The 24,659-nt window shown below is 32.7% G+C and overlaps 1 protein-coding gene across 2 annotated transcripts in view; it reads right to left on the reverse strand.

The window, feature by feature from the left end:
* Positions 1-24,659, reverse strand: part of LOC127729738 (DDT domain-containing protein DDB_G0282237-like) — a 39,077-nt gene that overhangs the window by 12,795 nt on the left and 1,623 nt on the right. For both annotated transcript variants that reach the window (XM_052237609.1, XM_052237610.1), the window contains exons 2-7: positions 15,463-15,510; positions 11,462-12,572; positions 9,994-10,332; positions 7,995-8,227; positions 6,958-7,150; positions 3,915-4,041 (exon numbers count right to left, since the gene is read on the reverse strand). In XM_052237609.1, coding sequence (XP_052093569.1) covers positions 3,915-4,041; positions 6,958-7,150; positions 7,995-8,227; positions 9,994-10,332; positions 11,462-12,572; positions 15,463-15,495 — 2,036 coding nt within the window. In that variant the 5' untranslated portion in view covers positions 15,496-15,510. The remainder of the gene's footprint in view (positions 1-3,914; positions 4,042-6,957; positions 7,151-7,994; positions 8,228-9,993; positions 10,333-11,461; positions 12,573-15,462; positions 15,511-24,659) is intronic.

The raw sequence follows: 24,659 nt of genomic DNA on the forward strand, positions 1-24,659 counted from the left end.
TCATAATTATTTGAACTAGTGCAATTTATGACCGTATATTGAGTACAAAAAGTCGGCCAACGTACAAAATGTATTATAGCAATCCCTTAGATTTATCCCAAGGCTGTTGTTTTTGTTGACAAACAGCAAACACCCTCTGTCCCCAACCCCTCAATAGAGTCATCAAAAAACTTTTTCTTTTTGGTTCAGTTCATGTTTTGAATTGTAATTATATTTGCACCTTGCAAAATAATCTTAAAAGCATCAACCCTAGTATTTTCAACACAGTTTGGGTTTTCATTTCACTCTGTACTCATAATATTCGATTGATTGTTGATTGTTGGTTGCTTAACGTCCAGTGGCAAATACGTCATGCATGTTCAGGACGAGAACAAATTAACAATAAATACAATAGGTAGGTCCTGTAATAGAGGCTGTTCGGAATGAAGGTCAGGGTAAATTTGGACTGCCAATGGAAAATGAGGGTATAATGGATAGGGGCAGAAATTTAGCCCTTACAACAGGCGACCTACGAACCCCTCAAAGAGTTGTTGCAAGGGTTCTTAACGTGCAGAGAGCGTGGCACTCTCTCTACAGGAGGCATCAGATTTAACATCCCCATTATGACCGGACGTGGCTGCCTACTTGTTACATCCTGCATAGACAAACGGACGCCCCACTTTCGCAAAGGTTTTACTGCCGGCCATAAGAAGACCTGTAGTGACCATATTTCTATTCCCCAGTCACCCTTTGGGATCATATTTGGGCTGCATACCAATGCATATGCTTTATTTTATGGGCACTAAAAATCATAGCTTAGAAAGCAAAACAAATTTGATCTAGGTAGTCTAAAAGAGAACATTTCTCCATGTTTTTGCTATTTATTAAAAATAAGTTTTTAAAGTGGCAATTACATGTAGAACAGTGGTTGCCAATCAGAAAAATTAATTTAAGAATTTGAAAAAATAATGCAGAATTCCTTATATATACATGATACAAGCTTATTATTACCCTTGAACATGAACAACATGTCACAAAAAGGTTTAGAGGGAAATAAAAATTAAAAAATAAAATCCTCCCACCAGCCCCATTTTTTCAAAAATCTGGATGAAAATCTACTAATCAATTTTAGTTGGCCTTACCGGTATCCGCTGATAATTTCCTTTCATTCAATACTTCCTGTTGGATATTTCGGTTTTCGTATTTCTTCGAGTAATTTAACCGAAATGATTAAGTAGACATATTCTGCTTCTCTGTGATTACAATAGTATCTTCAGAGAATAGAGATTGATTATGGGAAGGACATGAAATATTCGGGTTACGAGCAATAAGTGGTGTCTAAGAACTCAAATTGCAAATTTTAATGATTAGAAAACTGTGGATTTTTCTATTTATACAATGACTTTGTGTCAGAAAATTTGGACTGTGAATGATATCCAAACGCAAGAATCATGGAACACATTGGTACAAAAAACATGAAATAAAGAAATTGACACAAGCACAAACCTTTTGGAGTTTATAACCGTATATTGAGAACAAAAAGTTAGCCAACGTTCAAAATGTATTACAGCACGCCCTTAGATTTACCCCAAAGCTGTCGTTTTTTGTTGACCAACAGCAAACACCCTCTGTCCTCAGCCCCTCAATAGAGTCATTAAACAACTTCTTCCTTTTGGTTAAGTTCATGTTTTACATTGTAATTATATTTGCACCTTGCATAAGAATCTTAAAAGCATCAACACTAGTATTTTCAACACAGTTTGAGTTTTCAATTCACTCTGTACTCATAATACTTCTGTTGCACACGCTTCATTTCATCGGCACTACAAACCATAGCTTAGAAAGCAAAATAAATTTGATGTAGGTAGTCTTAAAGAGAGCATTTATTCACGTTTTTGCTATACACTGAAAATAGGTTTATAAAGCGGCAATTACATGTAGAATTTATTTAAGAATTTGTAAAATTGTGTAGAATTTCTTATATATATATGTAGGACTAGGAGGTGCGATGGGGACGCTGAAGTGGGATGGTTATGCTGAAGTGCGATGGCTTGCCTTTTTGTCTTATAACATTAACGTAGTCAGGGTTGGCAGAAACCCGGGTTTTATGAGTATTGCCCAGCCCAGTGGGAAATACTGGGAAAACCCGGGTTTTACTGGGTTTTATCGGGTAATACTGGGCAATACTGGGTAATATGAAATACTGGCCTGAATTTCATAGAGGATTCAGTAATCAATCACAAATGCAATACATTAAAGATATTTATAAAAATAAGACATAATATTTTGATATATATAAATAAGTTCACTTGTTTGAGACTCTAATAATACAAGTGTATAAATCTGAGAAAGTATTGTTCTAGCAACTCTGAGACAAGTGTACATGAAGACACATTAGACACATGTGAAAAGCTTTTCTCAATAATCCACCTAAAAATCTATCATCTCACCATTCTGTATAGATTGGTCAAACTGTTAACATAAGCCTAAGAATTCAATTTGTATTTTTTTCAAATATATATAACTAATATTAATAATTAACAATTATATGTAAGGAAAATTACTTTTAAACAATAAATTTCTGTTCATTGCTTAAAATGTTTACTAAGTTTCAGCATATTTATATGTACATCACTAATTAATAAGTAATTATATCAGATTAGAACACAGATATGTTTATATAACAATAATCAGCCCTTTCATTTCTAAAAGTGTTCATAACATGTCTCTTTTGGGTGTTTATTTAGCAATATGATCATATAACAATTACCGGTAAATTACTATTCACTAGCTTAAACACTGCAATAAAATGCATTTTTCAAAGTTTGGATTATTGAAAGAAAGCTTGAAAATTAACTACGTATCCTAAAATGTGCAAATTTTGTATTATGCCTACATATATAGAATTAGTGGAGAAAAGGAAGAAATTGAATTTTTAATCTTCTAGAAATGACTCTCAATGGTTATCTGTATAAAACATGTTTGTAAAATGTATATATTTAGCTATAATACTATGAAACTACAACAAGTCTTTACTATTTTGTGTAAAAATAAGCTTAAAAAATCATATTGCCCAGTATTACCCATTTCTGGGAGTATTGCCCAGCCCGGGAAAACCGGGACCTGGGTTTTCTCGCCCGGGTAATACTTTGCCAACCCTGAAGGTAGTGTTTGAGATGGGACTATTGATAGAGCTACAATAAAAGGATAAATCTCGTGTCCCAACAAAGCAACTCCAGTTGCTGTAAAAAAAAATACAATGATCTATCTTATTCCTTGCTGTCATTCACAGCAGCCGAATATATTTGTTGCTAGTTTTGTGTCATTCTGACAAAGCAAGTAGTATTTGATTTCTAATATCTTACTTGTATTTTAGTAACTGAAATTAATAGTGGATTTTACGGACAATAACCTTTGCATGAAGCGTTAATAGTGGTCAATTTCTAAACGTTTGTATTAACCTTGGATTATTTTTTCCACCATTAAAGAAAAACAACAACGTTTCATTTAATGACTTTTTATCATGACAGGTTTTTACTCTCGGTGGTTTACTTTAAAACCTGAAAAGCTGCTTCTAACAAATTAAACAAATCGACTTCTACATCTACTTCTACACGAGAACATGAAAAACATTGAACATTTATTTATGTAATCCGTTGCACTTCAATGTTACTGATAAACAAGATAGCGTCACAATGCCACCATCGCATTCCAGTGTGATAAAAAACGCACTACAGCTTCCAACCATCCCACTTCAGCGTGACCATTGCAGTTCAGAGTCCTACATATATACATGCCATATTAAAGCTTATTATTACCCTTGCATATAAAGAACACATTACAAAATCCTCCCACCCGCCCCATTTTTTTCAAAAATTTGAATGAAAATTTACTAATTAATTTTAGTTGGCGTAACATTAAATATTTATACATACCCTAAACCAATCTTTTTGTCTTGGTTAACTTTGGTAATGACAGCTTTAACATCATGATAATCTGGAAATTCCTTTCTTTTATTTACAAATTTCTCCAGCTTTCGGTTTATCTCTGGGTAACGTGTTCCTATGTAAATAATGCAAGTTACTACAATACTGCAAACTTTTATAATTACAAATAAAAGGACAAGTTATGATTTGGGGTCAAATCAGCCAAAATTCAAATGTAATTCAATATTTGTCCAATTTGATAAATAAATGTTGAATCTTTGTACTTAAATATAACAGTGAAGTTTTGTTATAAATATTTACTTTCCAGAGCACATACAGCCATGAAATGACAGTAAGTTCAGTCAAATGACAGGGTTACATAAAACATAGCTGTCACACACGAGAATTTTCACCTTCACACCAAAGCTTCCAAAATTATTTTTAGCCAGCCGGACATTTTATATATTATCCCGATTTTAATCCCTTAAGACAAAATAAACAAAAGGCAATTATGGTAAACAGTTGCCGAGTTAGCCATCCTAATGATTGACATTAAAAAAAAACGATATTAAACTTTCTTTGATTCAAATTTGAAGTTCTGACGTAAACTGTTAAATTGGCAGTGCATCATTCGAAGTGTGCAACATCAGCGTACTTATATCTGCTGTAGACTCTTTATTTGTGCAAAATAACGTTGTCAAAAACTTTACTTTCGTTTCTAATGTTATACCAGATGTTATCTTGACAATGGTAAAACATGGACCAGAGACGGATACGTAAATTCTGTGTACGTTTGCAAAGCATGAATGAGTGTAAGTAGCTCTTTCTACGTTATTTCTTCAAGAAAATATTCGAAATGAATGCGAGATAAAGGTATCAAAGACAATTTAAGCATTTTTTAAAGAAATTAGGATGCATAATTAAATTTCACACCTGCGCACATGCGCACACATGTACTAACTAGTTCAAACAGAGACGTGTCTCTGGTTCAAACAACGTGGTTATGACGATTTTCCATTTTCACCTTTTTAATTTTTTCATCAAATCATAATTGTAAACGTATTTCTGAGAATTTAAATCTTTTTGACTAAATTAATTAGATGCAAACCGCTGAAATGTAAGAAATTAACTTTAAATAGACCGATCAATGTCCGGTTCAAAATAGTTTACCTGTCACCTGAACAGGTAAATTTCAGCTGTTCGACAACTAATTAGCCTTGATTAAAATGAAAAGGTAGGGGTTGTTTTGATAGTACTTAATGATAATGTCACTTTTATGACCGGAAATGTGTGGCTGTTAAAGGCAAAAGGTGGGGTCAAAAAGATCGCGAATTATGTTAAAATGACCGTCTCTTAAGAAAGCCTTGAAAACTAAAAAGTAGATGACCGTTTCATGCTTTGCCCAGCCGGACTTTTACCGGACATTATACAAATGTCCGGCATATATGACCGTTTTGGAAGCCTTGCTTCACACAGGATTTTTTAAATACCCGCTGGTTATTCAAATTACCCGGGATTTCAGAAAATAACCTGTTTTCACCCGTATTTCTGACTGGTATTGTTTCCGGTATTTAGCAGTTAAATATACTTTCCGTTTTCTCGACGTTTTTCCTTTGAAAAGGTAAACAATTGAAATTAGAATTTGCTTATTTACCATGCCAATGACAGCTATCAAAACATTACATTTGATTGAAAAGTAACAATTCGAGGATTGTTTGTCAATTGTACCCCAGAAAGTTGAAGCCAGTCAAGCTTGCATACAATTCTATGTCCTGATTAAAAGATTTGTCGTTTGCAAATATCCTCAATCCCGTAAAAATCATTTTAAAACAATTTGAACCTTTTAATACATTTCTGTTGGAGAGAATAATTTTGTTATCACTGAAATGTAAAAGCTTTAAATCAAATCCATATGCTCTAGATATTACATTGAAAGGGAATACACTAACTTCTTTCTACTTATCTTCCTCCTGTGTATAGGAGCACATTAGCTATAATTGATTTCTAATTACATGTATAGCTGGGGTTATGACATTCATTAATAAAAAGAATCAAACTAGTGTGAATAAAACAATAAAAGGGCATTGCTTTAAAAAGATATTTAATTAATGATAAATATTTATATAATTAACAAATACAAAAGTGATTACTTTTAGGAAACTCAGTGGTACATGTATATGTTATAGTACATGTATATAATAAAAAAAAACTCTCAACGCTAAAATTGGACTGAAAAAGGTTGTACGGGTTATGACCTGAAATTTTTTTCTTCAATGCAGGTCATGACCTGCATTTTTAGTTTCAGAGGTTGACAGGTATGATAAAATATTGACTATCTAACTCATCCATGTTGGAAAATAATATGGGGCACAACCCTCACCCCATTAAAATAGTTACACAGCAAGGGTGTTCACTATTTCATTCTACCTAAGTGTTCCAGAAATTAATGTGCATGTACATTGTAAGATAAAAAACTAAAAAAAAATTCTTAAGATGAGAAACCCAGAAAATCATACAGATAGAATATTAAAATATCAGGCACACAACAGACTACTTTCGAGTTTATTGCATTTCCATCAAAAACTTTGGTTTTAGTGAACATCATTCATGAGTTTAGGGACATCGTCACTTAGCTTCCTTCCGATATTGAGTGAGCGGCTGAAAAAATATGATGCTATATTGCACAAGTTATTCTGCAAATTAAATTCTTATAATTGATAAACAGCACTGCTGTCATAAGGGAATTGCGATTAAGTACCTACCGAACATACATTATTTCTAGTTTATCCTGCATAATGACATAACTTGAAAGTGGTCTATTTCATGTCCTGCAGAAGAATCTGTACAATTTTGTTTGATTTTTGTCAAGCTGTTTTCAAGTTGTTGTGGATTAACAATGTGTGACACAAACAATAATACAAGACATCAAAAGTGATCATTATGCGTTGCCCCAGCTGGATGCTATCAGGCCACAGAAAAAGTTGAAGATAAGGTCAGTATGTTAAAACTTTTTATTCTATGTGACCTGACTTTTTAATTAATATTCCTTTACCTGAATACTTGAACCTTCTTTCAATAGGACGGCCAGTGGCTGCCGATTTATTCTTCAGCTCACATAATTTTTTCCATACTTTGACAAACTTTTGTTGGTACTTGTCTTCCAAAATGTATGAAGAACACTCATCATCCATTTCATCAAGAGTAACCTCCCTTTCTTTAAGACCTTCTATCTTATTTCTTAAATCCTATGAAAATAAATTAAGATTGATTTTGAAAATGCCATTAGTCAGTAATAATTCAAGTTATGAGTACACAGAAATAGTCCATCATAAAATACACTTTCTCACTTTCCCTAAAAGCTTTTTTGCAAACATTTCAAACTTTTCTCTCTATTTATCATAGTTTTCAAGATAATGCAAAAAAAGGTACAAATATTTGAAGCTTTTCTATATCTATAAAGTTATCAAGATAATAGACAAAAAGGATAAAAAATATCAAAAATTCTCATATAAGGGCAATTACATCTGGAAGAAGTCGTCTGACAGTTATGGTGTAAATGGACCGTAGTCAATCTCGTTCTTTGAAAATTCCTAACCCAGTCAAATTTTCTCTGTCTATAAAGATTTACAAAATAATAGACTAAACTTGCATTTTACCCTTATGTTCTATTTTTAGCATTGGCAGCCATGTTGATTGGAAGGCTGGATCACCAGACATATCTTCAAACTTGATACCACAAGCCTGATTTTTGCAGAGTTTGGTTTTATTTAATTTGGCCCAATATTTTCAGAGGAGAAAGTTTTGGTAAAAGATAATGAAAGACAGAAAACGATGGAAGACAAATGTCGGACACCAAGTGAATTATAGCTTTTTGACCTATCGGGCCTGGTGAGATAAATAAACCATATACACAATTTTTTTACTTGGTCTATGACAACTCTTTTGCTTGTTAACATTCTTTCATTGAGCTGAGTTTTGCTTAAGGTGATCATAGTTGTTATTCAATAGATTTTTGTGTGTGGCGATAAATGGATAAGAAATGCCTATTTTTTTCACATAGAATCAATCTGAACAAACAGAATAAAATACCTCTAGTAGTTTTTCAAGTCTAGCTATTTGTTTTTTTGAGCCAGTTTTAGCCTTTTCTGCTTTCTGTTCATCTTGTTTGTCTACATTTGCTACAGATCCATTTTCTGCTTCAACATTTTCTTCATTGCCAATTTCTTTTGCTGCATGTTGATCACTGGTAATTTCTTTTGCTGCATGCTCACCATTACAAATTACTCTTGCTACATGCTGATCATTGGGTTTTTCACTGGTGCCTTCAGGAGAGTAATTGTTAAATTATTTTCATAGTATTTGTATTGATTCATATTCACAATTAATGCTTACCAATGCAAATGATGCAGGCTGGGCAACTTAACATACAAAACCATGTATAAACAGCATCATAAATTTCAAAAAGATGATGATGATGATGATGATGATGGATGGATGCTTAATATCCAGCAGCAAATTAAATGCATATTCCATGTATTCAGGAGGAGAACATGTTAATGTTATGAATTTAACTCTGCCTGAATAGGCCGACATGCTGAGTCCGATTTTTAACCTGCTAGTACTAGTTCACAAGGTAACAGTCCGCAGGAAGACTTGTTATCCTAACCAGAACATTATTTTGACTCTGAGCCGACCAGACTTGCTCTTACTCCTTATATATATAATTAATGTCGCATGCTTATGGAGAAGCAGCAAATACCAAATTTAAATCTTTGGTTTGACCCAGCATTGTTTGAAACCACAACCTCCTGCACTGGAGGCGAACATACTACCATGAGACCATTGCAGCAGTTATTTCAAAAAGACATGTGACAATAATAGCATAAATTTGTCCCAAATTTGTTATCAGTTAAATTCGTAGATGTAAATTGAGCAACTCGCACATTTGTCACAGCTAATAATTATATAATGTCTATTCATATATATATTCCCAAGGTGTTAAGTTTTATTAACATATACATATATATATACACATGTCTGTCTATCATACAAATGCAAATATTTAAATATTTTATTCATTAAAAAAAAAAGAAAAATAACTTTTGATATAACAATAAAATTGTCAGTTAGTTGAGATGACAACAATATATATTTAACTGATTAATCTACATTGTGTACATGTAAATTACCCATGGCTTCCAAAACGGTCATATATTCCGGACATTTATAAATTTACCGGACATTGTATGTCTGGGAAAAGGATGAAAAGGACATCTACTTTTAGTTTTCAAGGCTTTCTTAAGAGACGGTCATTTTAACATAATTCCAATAAAAATTGGAAGTTTATGCGATCTTTTTGACCCAACCTTTTGCCTTAAAACAGCCACACATTTCCGGTCATAAAAGTGACATGATGAATAATTACTATCAAAACAAACCCTACTTTAATATCAGAAATGATTTATAAATATGATTTGATGAAAAATTTAAAAAGGTTTTAAACGAAAAATCTTCAGAACCACGTTGTTTGAACTAGTACACGTGTGCGCAGGTTGGAAATTTAATTATGCATACTAATTCTTCAAAAATGCTAAAATTATCATTGATACATTGTACCTTAACCTTACGTTCATTTTGAGTACTTTCTTGAAGAAATAACGTGGAAAGAGCTATTTAAACTCAATTGTGCTTTGTAAGCGTAAACGGATTTTACGTATCCGTCTCTGGTCCATGTTTTATCATTGTCAAGTCAACATCCAGTATTAGATAAATGTGCTTTTTAAAACGAAAGTAAAGTTTTTGACGACGTTGTTATGCACAAATAAAGAGTCTTAGGCAGATATTAGTACGCTGATGTTGCACACTTCGAATAATGCACTGTCAATTTAACAGTTTACGTAAGAACATTGAATTTATATCAAAGTAAAGTTTAATATTGTTTTTTTTAATGTCAATCATTGGTTATATGCATATGATGGCCAACTGATTACCATAATTGCCTTTTGTTACTAGGTCTTAAGGGATTAAAATCGGGATGAGACATAAATGTCCAGCTGGCTCAAATATTTTTTGGAAGCCCTGATATTACCTGTATGACTTTCTTCCTTTTTTGTTTCTTGGTTTTCATTCTCTGAATTTTCATTTCTTTCAATCAAAGAACTGATAGGCTTGTCATCATGAACGTCAGACTTCTCTGTTTCAGAAGCTTTTTGAATATTTGATTCTATTACTTTCACACTAGTTTCTTTCTGTGCCTTATCTACATAATTTGGTACCACCACCTTACAGTCTTTTGATATTTGACTTCCTTCTTTATCACTAGTAAGTTCAGCTTTCCTACATTCTGATTTTGCTTTCTCTGAAGTTTCAACCTTAGGACTACTTTGAATTTTCTGTTGAGTACATGCTTCTGTTTTCTGTTCAGAACCTGAAATATACATGATCATCCAAATCACAAACTTGCAAATGTCCCATGTACACTGTACATATTTTACAATTAGAATTACTATATCATTGTATATACACACATGATATTTACATGGTTTCTTTACACAATAGTAATTTATGTGATAATTCTATAACTACATGTACATGTAGTTATATATGGCATTATATGGTAAAACTACAAAATCACAGAATTTCTAATTTGCTATTTAAATGAGGGATTTAAAAATCACTTATTTCTTTAATTCCCCTGACTGTTAAATTATAAACTGATCTAAACATAAACTTTAATAAATAAACCAAGTAAAAATTTCAGAGTTAATAGACTTTGACTGAGGAGGCAGGGCAAATAATCTCCATAGATATGAGATGTACTAATGCTAAAAAATCTGCATACCAAACATCACTGACCTACTACTAGCGTTTCCTCTAAAACGGACCTAATAACAGACTAATACATTGTTAACACTGCCGGAAACAGGACGGCAAAGTTTTCCTTTATTTTAACTTTATCAAGGTGAGATAAAAACTAATATCTAGATAATTATATAACACATGTACAAATGTATAATGCTCCATTTAATTTCTTATTGTCACATGCATGTTACACATTTTCTCCCATTGTGCTTGTATACAATGCTTTTCCAAGGGGTTAAAATCATTTAAACCACATGTGGGTTAAACTGTCGTGTATCACCTTTTAAGTATAGATTATCTGCTTTTCTACATATTGACATAGCAAAATATCAGCAACAATGTAAACCTTTTAGGCAAGTGAGTGAAGCAAACAAAGAAGTCTTACATTGTGTTGAGCAGTTGATATTTTACGGTATCTACATGTACATGGTCTTTCCCCTTCCCTTAGACAATGTTAGACAGTTATACACTTAACCAAACCAAGTCTGATAACATCTCTTCACACATTGTGACCTCACTGATAAATTCTCCTCAGACATTGTGATGTCGTTGATAATGCCTGCACACTTCTGAAAGCTGTGATACAAGAATTACTGAGCTGGGTGAAATACATGTAGAATTATCTGTCTTAAGTTGTGTTGAACCTGAAAACAGTTTGATTGACTGTGGATAAGGTTAAACAATATTTATCTTACCTTTAACTTCATCCACATTATCATTTGTTTCTTTGTCTGTTAATTGTTTGCCCTTTGTCTCCTTTTCGATGATTTGTATTGTACTTGGTTCTGTATTAACAGTATCTTGTGTACTATTTACAATGTCTATAGTTTCACACATTTCCTTTACATTTGTGTTTGAATGACTAGATTCTTTGTTATTTATATTCTTCTCTTGATTTACTGAAGTCAGATTTTTATCAATCCTAATCATGTTTTGTATTTCATTTCTATCTTCATTTTTATCCTCATCTTCATCATCATCATCATCTAATACGATAGTTTCAATGTCATTTAGGGGTTTCGTGCTTGGATGTTTGTTTACACATTTGTCTGATTCTGTCAACTGTGTATTTGAAACAAGCTTATACTGTTTTTTACTTTTAGCAGGGTAGTAAGTACTGTCAATAGCTTTGTGAAACTTTTGTATGAGACCTGAGTTGCATATATTTGTAGTTGATGAGACAGTCTGAGTCTTTGTAGTGCTTTGCACCAGTTTGAGCTTATTTGTGTGAGATATGTTTTTGGTATGATTTTGTACTTTCTTATCTATATCTTTAACATGGGATTTGTCAGGTTGTTTAGATGTACTATTTTGTAATTTCGTGACTGTTAAATTCATAGCACCACTTTCTGTGTCCTCGTCACTATCATCTATTGTTATACACATTTGTTCCTCAACATTGGAAATTACTTCTTTTGTTTTATTTACTTCTGAATATTCTGTTCTATCTTTTTCGCAAGCAGTTGCAGTCTTCCTAATAAATTTATTCCAACTCCCATCACTATCAACATCGCTTGTCTCCCCTTTTGATGATTTTGGACTTGGTGCATCATATTCATCATGAAGATTTGCCTCCCTTTTCCTTTTTTTGTCGTTGTTAGACTTTAAATCAGCCAGATAATCTCTAAGATGAATAAATATATTTTTACTATCACTTTCTATTTTTGCACAGGTAATTTCTGTCAAATCTGCAAAGTCTAAAGACTTCTTGTACTCCTCTTTACAGTCACTAAACCTTTTCTGAAGTAATTTAATAAGTTCTGTAGATTTCTGTAGTTCTAAGTAAGGTTTACAAAACTCTAAAAACTGCAATATATAAAAAAAATAAAAATCAATATGGTCACATATTATACATGTTATATGATTATAAAACAAGGCTTTCAAAACGGTCATATATGCCGGACATTTGTATAATGTCCGGGAAAAGTCCGGCTGGGCAAAGCATGAAACGGTCATCTACTTTAGTTTTCAAGGCTTAAAGAGACGGTCATTTTAACATAATTGCGATCTTTTTGACCGAACGTTTTGCCTTTAACAGCCACACATTTCCGGTCATAAAAGTGACATGATCATTAAGTACTATCAAAACAACCCCTACTTTAATACCTTCTCATTTTAATCAAGGCTAATTAGTTGTCGAACAGCTGAAATTTACCTGTTCAGGTGACAGGTAAACTATTTTGAACAGGACATTGATCGGTCTATTCAAAGTTATTTTCTTACATTTCAGCGGTTTGCATCTAATTAATTTAGTCAAAAAGATTTAAATTATCAGAAATACGTTTACAAATATGATTTGATGAAAAAATTAAAAAGGTGAAAATGAAACATCGTCATAAACACGTTGTTTGTACTTTACATGTCTCTGTTTGAACTAGTACGTGTGCGCATGTGCGCAGGTCTGAAATTTAATTATGCATCCTAATTCTTCAAAAAATGCTTAAATTGTCATTGATACCTTTATCTCACGTTTATTTCGATTATTTTCTTAAAGAAATAACGTAGAAGGAGCTACTTCCACTCATTCATGCTTTGCAAACGTACACGGAATTTACGTATCCGTCTCTGGTCCATATTTTACCATTGTCAAGATAACATCCGGTATAAGATTTAAAAACGAAAGTAAAGTTTTTGACAACGTTATTTTGCACAAATAAAGAGTCTAAGGCAAATATAAGTACGCTGATGTAATTTATTGTTGCACACTTCGAATGATGCACTGCCAATTTAACAGTTTACGTCAGAACTTCGAATTTGAATCAAAGAAAGTTTAATATCGTTTTTTTTATGCCAAATCATTGGGATGGCCAACTCGGCAACTGATTACCATAATTGCCTTTTGTTTATTTAGTCTTAAGGGATTAAAATCGGGATAATATATAAAATGTCCCGCTGGCTAAAAATAATTTTGGAAGCCCTGTTATAAAATCAAGAATTGAAAAAGATTATGTCTTAGTTATACTACATTTTCAATAGGCTATATTTGGTAGGGCTCATGTTGCTCAATTGTTTTTCAGTCAATCTTTAGTGTTGGGTGTACTGTTTTTCGGACTGTTTTCTATTTGTCGTTTTTCTTTCTTGCCATGGTAATATCTGATTTCTTAGATTTAGAGAGATGCATTTTAATCCCTTATTATGATTTTTTTGTTTGGCTTTGATATCATCTGTTATTCTTAGATTTATTAGTTTTTACTGCCCCCCTTAATATATTGTACTTTTTACACAAATCAAAGAATCTATCTTAACTACATTTTGTAAATGAAACATTGTAGCTATAGGGTTACCATATAACTATGCATGGAACATAAATGCTGGGTTAATACACAAATATTTGTTTTTCTAATTGTTTTATAAACAGGTGATAATACAATGGTCTATTTTTTTCTCCCAATGTCTATCTTCCCCCATATATGTCACTTGATATATATCTTATGTATTGGAATTAGTTGTATAGTTGTATAGAATATTTTTTTATTCAAAAAATCATAATTGGTGTATTTACCCAACATTTACATGATTTATGTTCGGTTTATATAGTTGCAATGTATATGAGATAATCATAATGTATATACATATAGTATAATACATACCTGATGATTAGAGAAACTGATCACTTTTAGCAGAAAGCTTATACATTTTTATACAAAATTAACTAGATTGATTGATTATTGGTGTTAAATCCTACTTTCAGCACTCTTTGCTATATCAGGAGGGCCAGTTTTCTTTCATGGAGTAACTAGAAGAACCACTGGCAATCGTAGTTAATTAAAACAAAAGTCAAATGCACCTGGCACAAGAGTGGTTGGAACTCACAACCTCAGTGTGGACAAGCTAGTTATTAAAAGGGCAATAGCTAGAATTTGGTCAAAAATTTAAAATACGGATCTTTTTGGTTCAAGTATTATAAATAAAAGCCAATTTTAAAATATAAGCAGTTAGTTAGGCCAAAATTTGTCAAAATAAGCTCAAAACCATTGCTGATGCATTATTGATTTGCAAGTGAATAATTCAACCTCAGTCATTGTCAGTTGAATCCATATTCATGTGAACTTCAATGTAAGTTACCCTTGGCTGGAGATAGGTTACGCATGAACTAGGCCTGTTCAGCTATTAAATGGAAAAGAATGTCAACATTGAAAGTGAAACAAGGGTAAACCATTTTGTTGACTGATTTGATACACAAAAAATCATTCTTATACAGGTAAAAACGATGATTAACTTATCTTTTCAACCTATAACATGAAATCAAACAGACTCAGAAAATCCAATTGCATGTGGTCGCTATCTATTTATATTTATGTTTATATCGGGTTATATGACCGTTGGCAGTCTTCGGAGGTCATCTCAATGGTTAATTAGATGGCGTCTAGACTAAAATAATACACATGAACTGATAATATATATTATTGAGTTAATGCATTGTTAATTGTTTATTTTAGACTTATTGTAATTTGGATATACATGTAGTACATTTGAGTATGTTATAAATCAAATAAAAGTATTTGGGTCAAATGGAAAAACGTGAATTTGACAGCTAATGCCCCTTTAATGTATATGAACTACTTAGACCAATGAGCCACTGAGGCCCCTGCAAAAAAATAACTAGATAAATGGAGTCAAAGTGATAAAAGTCCAAATGATTCTTTTGGTCATGTGGGAGGCTAAATACCAATAGCAATGCATCATAAATACAAACCTTTGAAAAGGTATCATCTGGGTTGAAAGCCATTGAACAGCATAAAATCTGAAAGAGGAAAATAAATCACCAAATTATTAAATAACTTGATAGCATTTATAAGTATACTCCATGGGCCAGTTTATATGATAAAATTGGGTTACCTTGATATCATGAATTTCAACTATATACATGTACATGTAAGATGCTTTAAATTTGAAAAATGTTTTCAATACAGTGAATACTACCTGTAGCCAGATGCTATTTCTTACTAGGAAGAACAGTTTTCACGATAAACTTTTGAATTCACAGGCCCGAAGCTCAATTTTAGTTGGATTATGTTTGCCTGTAGAGAAGATTTTTACAGGCCTCAGTGTCTTCCCTAGAAAATTTTTCATGCATGGTGGGTCCATTGTGGATTTGCAACGCGGCGCGTGATGATTCTTTTTCAGAATTAGTTACACTACATAATTTACTAATTGTTTTATTATAGGTCAGTCATGGAACTTTAAAGTATTTATTACAGATGAGAGGAATTAATAAAAGACCTTATAAACAATAATAAAAATATTCCAGTCTGCGCTAGTTATTTACAAATTAATGTCATGTACACATTATTTTGTTGATATCTTCCTCTTGTTTCAACTTTCAAAAAGTCCCCACACATTTTTCAAAATCAAAATCTTCCTCCTTTGGTCCTTCAATTGATATATGCATTAAGCAATTAAGCACTTTTTGGCATAGTCTGTTTCTCAAAGGTGTTTTAACTCTGTTTAAACATGAAAAACACCTTTCACAATCAGCTGTTGAAACTGGCAAAACAAGAACAATTGCTGCATACTTAGACAGACAAGGATACAAAATTCCAAGACTGGCAACTTTGTTCATTGTCTGCCTAAATGTCATGTCTTTACATTCTTTCACTAACAGTGTCCTCAATTTGCTGATAGAATGGTTTCAGCAGCAGCAACAGCAAGTTGTTAAATAAAACTTTGAATGTCATCATTGCTTCACCAAGATTTTACAGGAAACAATAAAAAAAAAGTTTATTTGCGTCAATTACAGAAGTTGTCAATGAAGAATACCTGACATAAGGATGACATATTTGGCAATTACCTGGTTGGAAGCTAAGCTGACTTTTTATTTCATGGCAATTAACTATTTTTTTTAAAATACTCTCCTGTCCGATTTATTTATAGCGCTTCTTAATTGTAAAAATCCTATCTTGCCGAAGTGCACAAAATTTAGCCCCACTTGTGTAAATAAAATGCTTCGCTGGGCGCAGCTTGATACGACCGCAGAGGTCGAACCCTGAACAGTTGGGGCAAGTATGGACACAACATTCAAGCTTGATACAGCTCTGAATTTGGATTGTGATTAAATATTTGACACAGCATAGGTTTCTGACACAGAAAGAATGTGGTCTAAGAACTTCAATTTTTTTAATTTACCTATTATGGTCCAATGTCCAAAATCAAAATACATAGTTAGATTCAGCATATCAAAGAACCCCATATATTCAATTTTTGTTGAAATCAAACAAAGTTTAATTTTGGACCCCAACTTGGACAAACTTGAAAACTGGTCCCATAATCAAAAATCTAAACACATGTTTAGATTCAGCATATCAAAGTACCCCTAGAATTCAATTTTTGTTAAAATCAAACTAAGTTTAATTTTGGACCCTTTGGACCTTAATGTAGACCAATTTAAAAAACGGGACCCAAAATTAAAAATCTAAAAACACGGTTAGATTTGGCATATCAAAGAACCCCAATAATTCAATTTTTGATGAAATCAAACAAAGTTTAATTTTGGACCCTTTTGACCTCAATATGAACCAATTTGATAGCAGGCCCACAAAATAAAAAATCTAAATACATGGTAAGATTCAGCATATCAAAGAACCCCATATATTCAATTTTTTTTTTAAATCAAACAAAGTTTAATTTTGGACCCCAATTTGGACCAACTTGAAAACTGGGCCAAAAATCTAAAATCTAAATACATGTTTAGATTCAGCATATCAAAGAACCCCATATATTCAATTTTTGTTGAAATCAAACAAAGTTAAATTTTGGACCCCAACTTGGACCAACTTGAAAACTGGTCCCATAATCAAAAATCTAAACACATGTTTAGATTCAGCATATCAAAGAACCCCAAAAATTCAATTTTTGTTAAAATCAAACTAAGATTAATTTTGGACCCTTTGGACCTTAATGTAGACCAATTTAAAAAACGGGACCCAAAATTAAAAATCTAAATACATGGTTAGATTTGGCATATCAAAGAACCCCAATAATTAAATTTTTGATGAAATCAAACAAAGTTTAATTTTGGACCCTTTTGACCTCAATATGAACCAATTTGATAGCGGGCCCACAAATAAAAAATCTAAATACATGGTAAGATTCAGCATACCAAAGAACCCCATATATTCAATTTTTGTTGAAATCAAACAAAGTTTAATTTTGGACCCCAATTTGGACCAACTTGAAAACTGGGCCAAAAATCTAAAATCTAAATACATGTTTAGATTCAGCATATCAAAGAACCCCATATATTCAATTTTTGTTGAAATCAAACAAAGTTTAATTTTGGACCCCGATTTGGACCAACTTGAAAACTGGGCCCATAATCAAAAATCTAAACACATGTTTAGATTCAGCATATCAAAGAACCCCAAGAATTCAATTTTTGTTAAAATCAAACTAAGTTTAATTTTGGACCCTTTGGACCTTAATGTAGACCAATTTAAAAACGGGACCCAAAATTAAAAATCTAAATACACGGTTAGATTTGGCATATCAAAGAACCCCAATAATTCAATTTTTGATGAAATCAAACAAAGTTTAATTTTGGACCCTTTTGACCTCAATATGAACCAATTTGATAGCGGGTCCACAAATAAAAAATCTAAATACATGGTTAGATTCAGCATATCAAAGAAGCCCAAGAATTCAATTTTTGATGAAATCAAACAAAGTTTAATTTTGGACCCTTTTGACCTCAATGTGGACAAAGTTGATAACGGGGCCCAAAAATCAAAATACATGGTTAGATTCAGCATATCAAAGAACCCCATATATTCAATTTTTGTTGAAATCAAAAAAAGTTTTAATTTTGGACCCCGATTTGGACCAACTTGAAAACTGGGCCCATAATCAAAAATCTAAATACATGTTTAGATTCAGCATATCAAAGTACCCTAAAAATTCAATTTTTGTTAAAATCAAACTAAGTTTAATTTTGGACCCTTTTGACCTTAATGTAGACCAATTTGAAAACGGAACCAAAAATTAAGAATCTAAATACACGGTTAGATTCGGCATATCAAAGAAGCCCAATAATTCAATTTTTGATGAAATCAAACAAAGTTAAATTTTGGACCCTTTGGACCTCAATGTGGACCAATTTAAAAACGGGGCCCAAAATCCAAAAACTTAATACACGGTTAGATTCAGCATATTAAAGAACCCCAAGAATTCAAGAATAAAACCCCATTGAAATTGATCAAGAAATAAGCAATTTATACGAAGTATCTTCTTTTGCACAATACTGTGCAATTGAATATTTCTTGCTATTGTGCAATACTGTACAATTGACAATTTCTTGCTATTGCGCAATATTGTGCTATTGGATATTTCTTGCTATTGCGCAATACTGTGCAATTGAAGATTTCTTGCTATTGCGCAATACTGTGCAATTGAAGATTTCTTGCAATTGTGCAATACTGTGCAATTGAAAATTTCTTGCTATTGCACAATACTTATTATATAATAATTTACACATCCTGTTTGGTGTGTATCTCCTACCATATCATTATCATTTGCTTTTAAATATTAATCAGAAATAACCAACTTAAAATGGAAAATTTTAAAAGAAAAAAAAAAGGAAAAAAAGAAAAAAAAAGAAAAAAAAAAATCCCCCCCCCCAAATTTTTTGAACCCCCTTATGATTCATCACCCCCAAACTCAATCCCAGCCTTCCCTTTGTGGTATGGTACCTTGCAGTACAATTTCAGAGAGATCCATACACTTGAACACAAGTTATTGTCTGGAAACTAGAAAAATGCTTATTTTTGGCCCCTTTTTGGCCCCCAATTCCTAAACGTTTCGGGCAATTACCCCCAAACTCAATTCCAGCTTTTCCTTTGTGATATGGAACCTTGTAGTACAATTTCAGAAATATCCAAACACTTACACACAAGTTATTGTCATGAAACTAGAAAAATGCTTGTTTTTTGCCCCTAATTCCTAAAATTTTGAGGCAATTACCCCCAAAATCAATTACAGCCTTCCCTTTGTGATATGGAACCTTGTGGTACAATGTCAGAGAGATCCATACACTTACACACAAGTTATTGTCTGGAAGTTACAAAAATGCTTATATTTGGCCCCTAATTCCTTAACTGTTGGTACCATAACCCCCAAAATCAATCCCCACCTTCCTTTCGTGGTATTGAACCTTATGGTAAAATTTCATGGAGATCCATTCACTTAAACTAAAGTTAGAGTGCGAAAACCAATGTGTCTTCGGACGACGCCGGACGACGACGACGCCAACGTCATACCAATATACGACCAAAAAATTTTCAATTTTTGCGGTCGTATAAAAACGACAAATGAATCCGCTATGTGACCCATTGAATTAAAGATAGAACAACACTAGATTATTAAAAACAATATTTCCGTAAATAACTACGTATGTTTTGAAAGTTTTTCCATCAAATGTTTTAAATATTTCATAAGACACATCTTTTTCTCGGCCCGGTTGTGGTGATGTGTATTCTTTGATATAATCAATCAACCGCGACTAATCTAAAAATAACTGATTGTTGTGACCAATCAAAAAATAATGCATCGATGTAAATATACCCATATGGATATAGCTGATGAAAAAACTGTGAAACTTTATTTAAAAAAAAAGTTTTGTCCATTCTCGGTGAAATTATGTTAGTTTTATTTTAAGATACCAGAGACTAACGTTATACCAAATTTTTAAATTTACTTTTTCAAGATCACAGTAAAATAACGATGTCAAACACTGGCCCGTTTTTTGGTGAAATTTATACTGGAAAAGGTTAAACTTTTTATTTAGCACAGAAAGATATGCATTGGAGATTAATCTTACTATTGATTAATCAGCTGACTGGCAACTTCTATTATGTAACCGAAGTCTTGATGTACAAATGTATATTCCTCTAATACATGTAATAACCAACTAATCAAGAAGGTTGTAAAATCGCGGCACGCTCGACGTGATGCATCCAATTATCTGTCGGATGAGTTTAAAACACCTGTGGAGTGTTGTTACTTGTCACTTCACTCTCAAAATATCGATAATAAATAATTTACACAGTTATAAATTCACACATAGTGGGATGCATTGTGGCAATGATGAAAGCATGGCGGTCGAAATTTATGCGTAGCGGTACCACAATGCTTGAATAGCCTAGGGAAAACACTGGGCCTGAAAGCAATTTTACAAGCCTGGGCTGGTGGCCCTTTGGTTAAGCGTGAAGACTTGAAGAACTTTACATTATTATGATTATCATTGATAATAAAAAACAATCTTTTTTTTTTTCTGATAGCAGGAGAAACTGACTAAGAGCTGTTAAATTAATCTAGGGTCCATGAAGGCACTTCGACATATTTTTTGATGAGAGGTTAAACATATTTTAAGATCAATAAATTAGAAAAAATTGACGTTTTCTTCCTTATACATGCCACACCTTCCAGTAGTTAGTCAGGGGTACTACTTGTACAAGTAATTTTTATTTACTTGAAGAAGTAATACATGTATTAATATACTTATATACAATGTAAGTAAATTTGTAGGATACTTATATGATTTCTATTTACTTGTACATGTATAGGTAAAAAAAAATTGGCTTAGTTATGTCCCTTAGACATTCAGATTTTTTTACTTATATAAGTGAATAAAATGCTCCGCTGGGGCGAAGCTTGATACGACCGCAGAGGTCGAACCCTGAACAGTTGGGGCAAGTATGGACACAACATTCAAGCTTGATACAGCACTGAATTTGGATTGTAATTAAATATTTGAAACAGCATAGGTTTCTGACACAGAATGAAAGTGGTCTAAGAACTTATAATTTTTTAATTTACCTATTCATACATGTGATGGACTGTGAAACTCAGATCAGGAGATTGGGAAATTTTGGTCAGGAGATTAGGACTCAGATCAGGAGGTTTTTAATCGACATAAATTTTGTCGTAAATGTAACCATGTGCTGTAAAAATGGTCTTTTAAAGTGTGTTTTCTTCAACTTTCCATCCAATTTATTATGTTTATAGTACCCTTGTACTTATAAAGTTTCTCCATCTTTATATTCTACATGTTCAATCTAACCTTTTTTTTTTTCAGTATGTCCTTTAAATTTTTTACTTCATATTCTATAAAACAATCATTGCAACCAGAACATTTGTTTAACTATCTGCAAATAGCTTTTGTTTGCATACTCAGAAAATTCGTAAGGGTTCCGCGGAACCCAGTGTCTCGCCTACTTTTGCTGTTAATCGCAGGCTCAACAAAAATGAGGAAAAAAAATCAATAAAAATACTCCTTTAGATAGTATCTTTTGATTGTAAGAAGCTTCTGTCAAAGTTTGGTATAAATCCAGGATAGTTTATGAATCTAATAAATGTTTTAAAAACTTTAACTGCAGACTGTATTTAATGTTAACTGGAAGAAAAACTAAGTCCATTTATAAGTAAAATACGGATAAACAGGTACAAATTTTAACAAAATTTCCTTCTAGATGCTAGCTTTTGATCATAAACAAGCTTCTGTCCAAATTTGGTACAAATCCAGGATAGTTTAAGAAAGCTATTAAAATTTTAAAAACTTTAACCAGAGTGAAAATATTGTTTCCTGGCAGAAAAACTAAGTCCATTTATAAGTAAAATACGGAAAAAATGAAATTTTTTTTTTAACAAATTTACTTCTGGATACTATCTTATGATCATAAACAAGCTTCTGTCCAAGTTTGGTACAAATCCAGGATAATTTAAGAAAGTTATTAAAATTTTAAAAACTTTAACCACAGAGTGAATGTAATGTTTCCTGGCAGAAAAACTAAGTCCATTTACAAGTAAAATACGGAAAAACAGGAATTTTATTTTTACAAAATTTACTTCTGGATACTATCTTATGATCATAAACAAGCTTCTGTCCAAGTTTGGTAGAAATCCAGGATAGTTTAAGAAAGTTATTAAAATTTCAAAAACTTTAACCACAGAGTGAATATTTGTGGACGCCGCCGACGACAACGACGACGCCGACGGAATGTAGGATCGCTATGTCTCGCTTTTTCGACTAGAGTCGAAGGCTCGACAAAAATCATTCTAGCTGTTTAACAGGGGTCATAGTTATTATATAAATTTCAATTTAAGCCTTGAAAGGAAGTATAGAATCCTCAAATAATTTTCAAATTATTATTTTTTTATTTGTCCTAAGACATTTAAAATCATTTATTTACCATCCTTTTATGATTATTTGTTCAATTTATATTTTATTTATATTCTTTTAAAAAATTTCATTATTAAAAGGAAAGTAACTTAAAACAGGATAAATCAAGGGAAGTAACCCAATAAATACACAGTTTTTGTTACACAACGGCAGTTAGCCTGAGGTAAAAAATCGTTGATTACCAGTATGTTTGACACCCAAGCTGACAAGTGAAGCCATATAATTATGCATGTTAATTGATTTACAGGTAAAATATAACTTCAGATGCCTGAGATGATATGTTGGGCATATTTCCTCTTCAACGGGAGGTCGGGAGGAGACTCCTGAAAACGGGATTATTGAATATTGTACTCCTGTCGGGAGGTTCACATGTATGCTATTCAAACCATATCATTATTATTTGCTTTTATATATAATTCAGAAATAACCAATTTAAAATGGAAAATTTTAAAGAAAAAAAAGGAAAAAAAAATCCCCCCCCCCAAATTTTTTGAACCCCCTTATGATTCATCACCCCCACACTCAATCCCAGCTTTCCCTTTGTGGAATGGTACCTTGCAGTACAATTTTAGAGAGATCCATTCACTTGAACACAAGTTATTGTCTGGAAACTAGAAAAATGCTTGTTTTTTGGTCCCTTTTTGGCCCCTAATTCCTAAACGTTTAGGGCAATTACCCCCAAACTCTAACCCTGCTTTCCCTTTGTGATATGGAACCTTGCAGTACAATTTCATAAAGATCCATACACTTACACACAAGTTATTGTCATGAAACTAGAAAAATGCTTGTTTTTTTGCCCTTTTATAGCCCCTAATTACTAAAATTTTGAGGGAATTACCCCCAAAATTAATCCCAGCCTTCCCTTTGTGGTATGGTATCTTGCAGTACAATTTCAGAGAGATCCATACACTTGAACACAAGTTATTGTCTGGAAACTAGAAAAATGCTTATTTTTTTCCCCTTTTTGGCCCCTTATTCCTAAACTTTTTGGGAAATTACCCCCAAACTCAATTCCAGCTTTCCCTTTGTGATATGGAACCTTGTAGTACAATTTCATAAAGATCCATACACTTACAAACAAGTTATTGTCATGAAACTAGAAAAATGCTTGTTTTTGCCCCTTTTTGGCCCCTAATTCCAAAAATTTGGAGGAAATTACCCCCAAAAATCAATCCCAGTATTCCCTTCGTGATATGGAACCTTGTGATACAATATCAGAGAGATCCATACACTTACACACAAGTAATTGTCATGAAACTAAAAAAATGCTTGTTTTTTGCCCCTTTTTGGCCCCTAATTCCTAAAATTTGGAGGCAATTACCCCCAAAATCAATCCCAGCATTCCCTTTGTGATATGGAACCTTGTGGTACAATGTCAGAGAGATCCATATACTTACACACAAGTTATGTCTGGAAGTTACAAAAATGCTTATTTTTGGCCCCTTTTTGGCCCCTAATTCCTTAACTGTTAGTACCATAACCCCCAAAATCAATCCCCACCTTCCTTTTGTGGTATTGAACCTTATGGTAAAATTTCATTGAGATCCATTCACTTAAACTAAAGTTAGAGTGCGAAAACTAATGTGTATTCGGACGACGACGCCGGACGACGACGACGACGACGCCGGACGACGACGACGCCAACGTCATACCAATATACGACCACAAAAATTTTTTTGCGGTCGTATAAAAAGTCATCCTATCTTCTTTTCTTGAATTCT

Source organism: Mytilus californianus, unplaced genomic scaffold (genome assembly GCF_021869535.1).
Source record: "Mytilus californianus isolate M0D057914Y unplaced genomic scaffold, xbMytCali1.0.p SCAF_2, whole genome shotgun sequence".
Taxonomy (NCBI): domain Eukaryota; kingdom Metazoa; phylum Mollusca; class Bivalvia; order Mytilida; family Mytilidae; genus Mytilus; species Mytilus californianus.